The 10,881-nt window shown below is 42.8% G+C and overlaps 1 protein-coding gene across 1 annotated transcript; it reads left to right on the top strand.

Annotated features, from left to right (window-relative positions):
- The first annotated feature begins 2,873 nt into the window (after positions 1 to 2,873).
- LOC122931354 (odorant receptor 131-2-like) lies at positions 2,874 to 3,821 on the top strand. Its single transcript, XM_044285419.1, has one exon. The coding sequence runs from the start codon at positions 2,874 to 2,876 to the stop codon at positions 3,819 to 3,821; it is 948 nt and encodes a 315-aa protein (XP_044141354.1).
- The last annotated feature ends 7,060 nt before the right edge of the window (positions 3,822 to 10,881 follow it).

Here is a 10,881-nt window from a genome sequence, read left to right as displayed (position 1 = left end):
TGTGGCACCCATAGTCACAGTATTGGTGGTGGAGACAGTGGCATTCGGAGCAACTACAGAGCAGGGAATCAGGAAGGGGGCCAAGGAGCCCACCATGACATATCACAGTCTCCTTAAAGTGGTGGGGAGGGTGAGGACTATGACGATGATTGTGTGTTGAACAGAACCTGGGAGCAGAGTTCCGAAGAGGAGGAGGAGAAGACATCTGAGGAGAAGGGTGGTGGCCACAGTGGCAATAAAGAGTGAAGGCAATGTAAGGACAATACCCCAAAAGAACTGCCAGGGCCAGATCTGCATATATTGTGGTCAGCTCAGAAATTGGTGATGCTGCTAATACTGTGGGCACAGACTCAAAATGTGCCAGACCTATGCCAAGCTCAGCTGCCACTAGCTCTGTGTGAGTAACTGCCGTATGGTGTTTTTTCTCCACAAAGCGGCACACAAAATCACCGCCGCATGCAAGATCTGCAAGATTAAAATATGCCGTAGACATTCAAACACAAACATAGCTACCAGAGATCTACTGCAACCCATACGGCAGCCTCACCTGATTTTTTAGTAAAGTAGAACTGGCCAACATTCCCAATGAGAACAAGTCTGTGTTAATTCTCCTGGTCTTCTTTTGGAAGCCAAGCAATATAGTGTCTTTGTCATCATAATCAGATTCTTATGCTCCTACTCCTCATCCTCTGCTACATCATTAGGAATCCATAACAGAATGTATGGCCTTAAGAAAACTATTATCAATCAACAATTAGCTTGAACCACCACCTGGCCAAATTGCTGGTGGTGCAGTTGCTGTCTTACCACTTAGTTGCGGCAATGGTGGTGCAGTTTTGATGTTTTGATGTCATTGCCCTGATATTTATCTAATACAAGGGACGACCTTGGAAGAAAAACAGCATTAGCATGTTTCTGGCCACCCTTATAATATTTACATTATAAAATACACCTTTGAGCCAAGCAGAACCAAAGCTGCGAGGGAACTTTGAGAAGATTCTCCAGAGGCTCATTTAGTGCCTCAAATCTAAGGTACTGAAATTGCTTGCTATGTCTCTTATAATTATTCATTATGTGCACTGATTCCTTGAATCAAGGGACATCTCACTCTACTGGGAGCTTCACCCTACAACTATAAATATGTGCACCCTGCAGAAACTTTAGAGAAGAGCAGCCGATCCCCTCATGTGTCTACACCTTAATGCTGACTATAGAGATGTGAGTATCTTTCAACTTGTATGTCGATACTGAATATATAGGTGATAGAGGTTAGTGACCCTTTCATGGTTTGTGTCTCTTATGCCATATCCAAAAGAAATGGTCTAAAACCTGTGGCCCTGGAGACAGAGGTATGGCCAGAGGGTTAGCAGTATGAGGTTGGACCTCAACAATAGCTGGAATGAAGGGACGCATTGTTTACAGTCTCCTTGAAGGGAACCTGACATCATAAAAATGTATTGTAAGCTGTATAGGCAACATGTTATAGAGCAAGAGGAGCTGAGCAGATTGATGTCTAGTTTTATTGGAAAAGATTCAGCACAAATTGAAGGTGTTTGCTTAACGCATTTAGTTTAGAAAACACGTCTCATAAAGCACGTGTGTTAACTCTACTACATCTGTAACATCACAAGGCCTAGACAAAGCAGCGAGAAGGCTGTGGCGCTACTGTGAGCACCGGCCTCTTCTCAAACAGCAGATCAGCGCTGGTCTCGGTTGTCAGACCCTCAACTGATCAGATACTGGTGACCTATCCAGAGGATACTGGTGACCTATCCAGAGGATAGGTTATCAGTTAAAGAATCTCGGAAAACCCCTCTATAGCCAGAGAGTACAACTGCAAAGGCTTTGTTGTTATAGTAGATCGTGGACTCCACCACATGTCCAAAATATTAGGTCAATATTAGTTTTAGATAAGGTAAATATAATATTAGTTTTATATTAGGTCATGTGGCTATCATACATTAGTCAGAAACCCCTCTATACAATGTTCTGTGACAGTCCACTCTGGCGGACTAGAGTCATCCACCGATTCGCGGCCACTGAGCATTTGATGGACGTGCAGGAGATGGACTCATAGCATCTTCCTTAAGACCACACAGTTTCTCTAAGCTGTGTGGAACTGTTACCCATAGAGGTCTATGGGGCAGGACTCTGATTTTACACCAAGGTGTATGAAGGGGATATTTGTATTGGATTCCATATAAATCTGAAGAAAATAAATAACAGAGCATGCTCCACTCGTAATAGGGCATCATAGGGAGCACTACACTGAAATATAGCCCCTAGTTGCCCCCATGGACAGTGATGCCAAAAAGTAATGTACCCCCCCTTAAAGAGGTTGTCTGATATCGCCATTACTAAGGTGAGATGAGACACAGTCCCAACCACCAGCCGGCTGGGAAATCATGAGAGCTACAGAAACTGCGTAGCACAGCAAGATATGCCGTTTCCCTAACTCGGAGGCAGTATAGCTTGCTGTGCTACGCTGTTTTTGCAGCTCTCATGAACCACAATGGGAGCTACTGAAACAGTGAGCGCCGAAGCTCTCTGGTGTTCCCTGGCCAGCTGTTGGTCGGGACTGTGTCTCATCTCTCCTTAGAAATGGTGAGATGAGACAACCCCTTTAAGATGATTCATTGCAGTAAATATTTTTTGCTGACATTGAAATGCTCCATCTGTGTACAGGAACTGGGACAAGTACATGGACATTTTATGGTTAGAAGTTAGTCTGATAGGTAGATACCCACTCTATAAGTAGGTGCAGCACCAGAGGAGTTTAAATGACTTATAATACAGATATTTATGTATTCTAGACATTAGAATCACGTTCTTGTGTGAGATCTCCTAGAAGAATTACTACCATCCAGTTTTCAATGGAGAATTTAACATCTGCTTCTCAGAATGCTACTCTGATGTTCTCTTATAAGGTTGATGATTTCACCCGAACTGTTTTTCTGATTACAACCATGTCCTGTTTCACCTTTTTCTTCTACTTCATCGTCATTATGCTGAAGGTCTTCTTCACCACTCCTCACATACAGGAGAACCCTCGATACGTCCTCTTTGTCCACATGCTCATCAATGACACGTTGTATATCATCTTCACAAATTTCATGGTAGTGTCTTTCATGCATGCAGTATACTTCCCCATGGTTGTCTGCTTCATCATTAACACCTTGACTGGCTGTTCCTTTCTAGTGACCCCATACAACCTGGCCCTCATGTCTCTAGAACGTTACATAGCCATATGTTTCCCATTGAGACACTTACAGTTTTGTACACCAAAGAAAGTTAAATATGCAATTGCTGGGGTCTGGATTATAGGGTCATCTCTAAGTTTTGCAAACTTCATTATGGCGATGTACTTCGCAGAAAGAACCTCATATTCCCTTAACGTGGTGTGTGACCGTCAAAAGCAGAAGATAACCCCCATACAAAACGTGATCAGGAGCTTAACTAATATCCTCAGCTTCACCATGGTGGCCTTGATCATTATATTTACCTACATCAATGTCATGCTGGTTGCCAGGAGGATCGGTTCTGGTGGTTCTTCAGCCCTTAAAGCTGGTAAAACTGTGATGCTCCATGCCTTCCAACTCATATTATGTATGGTCGCCTTCATCTCCACCGTAACTGAGGCCTACGTAAAGAATTACTTGTATTACTTACTCGTTTTAAACTATGTTTTGTTCACGTGTGTGCCCAGATTCCTCAGTCCGCTGATCTATGGGGTAAGAGATGAGGTTTTTCAAAAACATATAAGAAAATATTGCACAATCACTCATGTCTGTCGTCCACAACGAGGTTTGGAAAAATTATAATTATTCCAAAAAAGGACTGCATAAATTAATATGTTTCTCAACGTCTCCACTTATAATTGGGTGTTGTTTTCTTCTGAGAAGTCATTAGGAATCACTTCCAAGATAAAGATAGCAGAGGTGGTCATACTGGTGAACTTAATGACTGGCAACTTTTACATCTGAAACCACTTCTTTTAGCCACCACATTTTTGCCCTATTTGAGGGGCTCAGGTCATGTATGTGATGTTATTACTGATTCTCAAGATCTATTTCATATACTGTTGTTTTTCAAATGTCTATTCATTACACCATATACAGTATATACTGCTATTTCTTCAGACACTCTTGTAGTACGCCTGACGAAGAGACCGAAGTTGTTTCGAAAGCTTGCTATGTAACATCATTGCTTCTATTTTTGGTCGCCATTAAAAGGTATCAAACCTGCAAGATTCTCGTTTCTCTTAATAAGAACTAAACTATTATTAGAAAGCCATATAAGCAACAACAGCTCGGCCATGAAGCATTGGTCGACATGTTCATATGGGGCATTGTTGATCTTTGGAGAACAAAAAGTGAATGTCTTTGGTGACAACTATCTACTGCCAAAATCCAAGCTAACATAGCAAGGAGGTGCCAAAAGATGGTCATCTATCTCCACCTACTGTATAATCCTGCAGTCCTCATCCGGAGGAAGAAGAAAAAATCCTTCCTGACAAGTACGAAAAAGCTTCATAGTGTGACCGCTATTACAGTAGAGACATCTATAATGTGACCGCTCTTACAGTAGAGACATCTATAATGTGACCGCTCTTACAGTAGAGACCTCCATAGTGTGATCGCTCTTACAGTAGAGACATCTATAATGTGACTGCTCCCACAGTAGAGACCTCCATAGTGTGACTGCTTTTACAGTACAGATCTCCATAGTGTGACTGCTCTTACAGTAGAGACCTCCATAGTGTGACTGCTCTTACAGTAGAGACCTCCATAGTGTGACTGCTTTTACAGTACAGATCTCCGTAGTGTGACTGCTCTTACAGTAGAGACCTCCATAGTGTGACTGCTTTTACAGTAGAGACCTCCATAGTGTGACTTCTTTTACAGTAGAGACCCCCATAGTGTGACTGCTTTTACAGTAGAGACCTCCATAGTGTGACTGCTTTTACAGTAGAGACCTCCATAGTGTGACTGCTTGAACAGTAGAGACCCCCATAGTGTGACTGCTTTTACAGTAGAGATCTCCATAGTGTGACTGCTCTTACAGTAGAGACATCTATAATGTGACTGCTCCCACAGTAGAGACCTCCATAGTGTGACTGCTTTTACAGTACAGATCTCCGTAGTGTGACCGCTCTTACAGTAGAGACCTCCATAGTGTGACAGCTCTTACAGTAGAGACCTCCATAGTGTGACTGCTTTTACAGTACAGATCTCCGTAGTGTGACTGCTCCCACAGTAGAGACCTCCATAGTGTGACTGCTTTTACAGTACAGATCTCCGTAGTGTGACTGCTCTTACAGTAGAGACCTCCATAGTGTGACTGCTCTTACAGTAGAGACCCCCATAGTGTGACTGCTCTTACAGTAGAGACCCCCATAGTGTGCCTACATTTACAGTGCTATTACAGTCTAATATTTCCAGCTTCTCACTACATTGTACGGAATAATAAATGGTGCCATTAGAAAATACAAAGTTATGACTCCAGGAAGGCCTGGACCAAAGAATGAAAACAAAAAAAGAGAAAGTGGCCGTGTCATATATTGTATTTAAATTTTTATGCTCTGTATGTGTAATTGCACATAATTATGTAAATTGATCACATGGTATAAATACTCAGAATTTCATGTATCACATTGATTTTAAAAAAAGTCCTAATTTTAATAAACTGCTGCATTCTCACTGATATCCTGGAGTGATGGAATATTCTCTGCATCCCGGACATCACAGGGCATATTGCTGACAACCACCACTGAATATTCCAGACTGCTGCCCTGATGCTTTATCTATCTATCTCATACATTTATCTATTATCCTCCCATCTATCATGGTATTTTATATGGACAAGTCACATTGATGGTGTCTGCGTGCTTCCCAGGATCCTAGTATACGCGGAGGAGAGCAGTATGGTAAGACTGGAGACAAGCCATAATCTCTCCAAGTAGATACTGGATTCCCTGTGTACGGAAGCTTCATGTACAGCGGGTGGCTTTGATTGACTGCACTGAGATTAGTTCAGCCTTGTCCAGGTAGTCAGGGACTAATTTTGTTAGTGCATCGAGCCTCTGAGGTAGCGGGAGCAGAGAATGGTACTGGTAGTGGCTCTGGATATCGCAGTCTAACACAGTGGCATGCCGCAGACTATTCCTCCCTGGGGCTGGAGCAAGGACACAGTTCCAACTATTCACACAGACTGAGATCAGTTTTGGTTTGTCTGCCTTGCATGTCAGATGCTTGCTCTGTGCATGGATGAGATCTGAGGGCCATCCAAGTTTGACATCGATGTTCTTTGCAATGTCATCTGCGATGTCATACTGTGTGTTTCCTCCTTGTCTTCCTTCCCCTCCTGGTGTGTGGTTTATGGTGTGGGTTTGAGTTGGAGGTTTGTTGTACGTCTTGTTTGTTGTTGCATGTCTGGGATGTTGTTGGTGTTTGTCCCTGCATGTGTGCAAGACATTTCACTTTGTGTGTGTTACCTCCAAAAGGGGGCTGGTTTCCCGGAGGGGTAAACCATAAGCCTGAATGCAGCGCTGCCTGGAGCTTCCGTGCATCTGGTGTTCGCATGGAGGTCCGGGTAGATGTTTGGTGCCGTTTCTCCATCTCTGCTGCGGCAGGTAAGTGTTGGTTGTTGCTAGTGTTCTGTTGTTACACTTTGTACTTACCTGCCATGCAGTTGCTGCATTGTCTTTCTCTCTGTCAGCTACTGGGCCTCTGGAGATGCCTTTCATCCGTGGTGATGGATGAACAGGAGGTCTCTGCCCTGTCACAATGTTAAGGGGGATGCAGTGATTCCTAGACTTCTAGGTTCGTGGGTATGAGCCCCCTTACCATTGAAGGCGGCTCATGCAGCCAGGAGACTAGGGCTGTTTGAGGGAAGCTTTAGGAGGTGACCTGCTCCCTTTTCCCTGCCTATGGCCTAGTAATTGGTGACATTGTACGGTGGGGGGTTTTCCCCACTCCCCACCGTGACACTGAGCCAGGATTATTAATACAACCACTTACATAAAATTGTACAACATTACATCACATAAGAAACAAACAGCAGATACAACGTCATCTAGGGTAGTTCATGAGCGCCTCGACAAGTATTTATGATTTCGGTTTCTGTAATACGCAACCTGTAGATAATACTGGAAGGGGGGTCAGTCTAAAGCTTTTTTTGTCTCAAGAGTCTTCATTTTGTGTAACAAGTCTGAGCAAAGGGGTTAGTATCACCAAATAAAAATTTGCTTTCAAAATAATGATAGCAGACATGAGTCTGTTATCACTGCTCTGCAGTGGTTCCTGTCCATGTACAGTGACTACAGTTCTGATCCGAAGGATTTTTTTTGTGGTCTGGTATCTCTTGAAACACAATTATTTTATGTTCAATAAAGAGTTTTTGCAGATTTCAGGAGCGTCCATTGGTGCTAAAGTGTCACCATCTTTAGTTTATTTTGAAAGCAGATATTTATGGTGACACTATAACCGCTTTGCTCGGTGGCTGCTCTGGTATAGTCGCTACATCGACGACCTGCTGTTCATATGGTGGGGCGATGTGGCGGCCATACTGGAGTTCATCCATTTCCTGAACTGTAACACCCTCAATCGTAGTTTCATTCATCACCATCATCAGGAACATATTGCTTTTTTGGGATTTAAATTTACAAATAGACTGGATGACCCAAAAGTTTCTAAGTACAACCTAAAGGAAAAGCACAGCGTGCGGCACCATACTACACGCAGACTCCTGCCACTCGTTTAGTACTATCAAGTCATTTCCAAATGGTAAATTTACTTGCGCCAAAAGGAACTGCTCCACTGATGATGGCTTCAAACAGGAGTCTGTTCACATTAGGAGAAGACTGAGCAACCGTGGTTATCCCTCATGGAGGCTAAATAGAGCAGAGGACTTAGTGAGGTCAAAAAACAGAATGGATTTGCTATAGTCCAACAGATCGGTCACTGTACAGGACGGCAAATCTGCTAAACCGGGGAATTGCTCAACCCCATACAGCTGTGAATTCAAAGCAATCAGTATTAGGGCTCATGAACGTATTTTCCTTACATGTCTATTCCATTTTTTTGCGGACTGTATGTGGAACTATTCATTTCAATGGGTCCGCAAAAAAAAACGGAAGTTACTCCGTGTGCATTCAGTTTCCATATGTTCGTATTTCCATTCCGCAAAAAAATAGAGCATGTCCTATTATTGTCCGCATTACGGACAAGGATAGTACTGTTCTATTAGCAGCTGACTGTTCCGTTACGCAAAATACGGAATGCACACAGACGTCATCTGTATTTTTTGCGGATCTGTTTTTTACGGACTTCAAAATACATACAGTCGTGTGCAGGAGCCCTTACATCAATCTAAGGTCAATCTAAAATAAATAATGTTCATCATCTGGACAAATCTCTTTAATGGCGGTGGTCTCATCCAGGAATGGGTACCAAAACTTTCAATAGGTCCAGAATACTTCATAAAAGGTCGGTGCTCCGGTTTTGCTGATCCAGATTCCCTACACTTGTCTATTTCTCTATGGGTTAGGCCTCTTGCACACGACCGTTTGGCTTTTTCAGTATTTTGCGGTCCGCAAAAAATGGATCCGCAAAAAAATACGGATGACGTCCGTGTGCATTCAAGTTTTTTGTGGAACGGAACAGCTGGCCCTTCATAGAACAGTCCCATCCTTGTCCGTTATGCAGACGATAATAGGACATGTTCTATCCCTGAATGGAACGGAAATACGGAAACGGAAGGCATACAGAGTTTTTGCGGATCCATTGAAATGAACGGTTCTGTATATGGTCCGTATACGGGACGCAAAAAACGGAACGTAAACGGAAAAAAAATAATGTTTATCTGCAAGAGGCCTTAGGCCTCCTGCACACAACCCTTTTTTTACCCCGTTTTCATTTCAATGGCTCCGCAAAAAAAAACGGAATGTACTCCGTATGCATTCCGTTTCTGTATTTCCGTTTTTCCGTTCCGTTTAGGGAGCATTCACACGACCGTGTTTTTCTTCCGCGTCCGTTCCGGGTCCGACAATGCATGGACCCATTCATTTCTATGGATCCGCAAAAATTGCGGAATGCCTTTCATTGTCATCTGTGTGCTGTCCATTCCATGTGTCCGTTGCTTTTATTTTAGAACATGTCCTATACTTGGCCGCAAATTGCGGTCCGTGGCCCCATAGAAAGTCATAGAAAGTAAAAAACGGATAGCACACAGAAATGCATCCGTATGTCATCCGTTTTTTGCGGACCCCTGGACTAAAAATATTCTAGGAAACCCCATTTCAGTCCCATTTCAGTTTTTTGCGGACCGTGAAAAAAGGATGACACACAGAAGCACCATGTCCGTATTATACAAACTTACGGAACGGAAACGGAAATATAACTGAAGACATACGGAACACACGGATCCGTGATTTGCGGACCGCAAAACCAACACGGTCGTGTGAATGCTCCCTTAAAGATAGAACATGTCCCATTATTGCCCGCAAATCACGTTCCGTGGCTCTATTCAAGTCAATAGGTCCGCAAAAAAACGGAACACATACGGAATGCATCCGTATGTCTTCCATTTCCGTTCCGTTTTTTGCGGAACCATCTATTGAAAATGTTATGCCCAGCCCAATTTTATCTATGTAATTACTGTATAATGTATATGCCATACGGAAAAATAGAACGGTAAAACAGAACAGAAACGGAAACAAAAAACGGAACAACGAATCTGTGAAAAACGGACCGCAAAACACTGAAAAAGCCATACGGTCGTGTGCAGGAGGCCTTAGTTTATAAGGCCTCATGCACACGACCGTTGTTGTGTTCCGTTCCGCAAAATGGGGTTCCGTTGTTCCGTGATCTGTTTCAGTTTTTGTTCCCGTGTGTCTTCCTTTATTTTTGGAGGATCACCAGACACGAAGGAAAGTAAAAAAAAAGTCTAAGTCAAGTTTGCCATGCAAATGATAGGAAAAAAACGGACGCGGACGCAGATGACAATCTTGTGTGCCTCCGCGTTTTTTCACGGTCCCATTGACTTGAATGGGTCCGCAAACCATTTTCCGTGAAACAAACAGGACAGGTTATATTTTTTTGACGGACTGGAACCATGGATCACGGACCTGGATGACAAACGGTGCATTAGCCGAGTTTTCAACGGACCCATTAAACATGTCCGCATTACGGACAAGGATAGGACTGTTCTATGAAGGGCCAGCTGTTCCGCTCTGCAAAATACAGAATGCACATGGACGTCATCCGTATTTTTTGCGGATCAATTTTTTTAGGACCACAAAATACATACGGTCGTGTGCAGGAGCCCATAATTAGCACCAGTATTCACACCACCTTGCTACGACTTAGGGTCCATTCACACGTCCGCAAAATGGGTCCGGATCCGTGTGGCTAAGCACTGACTTTGTTTCGCATTTACAAGTCACTTTGGTCGATCAAGCTGAACTTTGCTTCCTTATAGGAAAGTGGTCGGTCTGCGGCGGACTAAATAATTGCCACAGTAGAAGTTATAAACAAAGACTGTTGTTATCTACAGCTGAAACAAAGATCGCTCCGTCTCACGTACACGGAAGCGTTACTGTATACCGATTACTAACCATTGTATGTGTGATGGAATCCGCATAGGTTTGCAAGTTTCTCAATTTTATTTAAATATTTATTTTAAGGGGATATTTTGTTTTATATCGTATTTTATCTATATGTTTACTTATATTTGTTTACATATATACATTTTTATATTTTTAGTTAATAAATGTGATGTTTTATAAACTAACCTTACTATACAGATGTTGAGTGCCTGCTTTTTACCTTTAAATTGCCCATTTTTGTTTTTTTAGTGACTGGGTGAGTCACAAAAAACAGA

Source organism: Bufo gargarizans, chromosome 3, assembly GCF_014858855.1.
Source record: "Bufo gargarizans isolate SCDJY-AF-19 chromosome 3, ASM1485885v1, whole genome shotgun sequence".
Lineage (NCBI taxonomy): Eukaryota > Metazoa > Chordata > Amphibia > Anura > Bufonidae > Bufo > Bufo gargarizans.
Note: the sequence above shows the minus strand (reverse complement) of the source record. Positions and strands in the feature narration are given on the sequence as shown.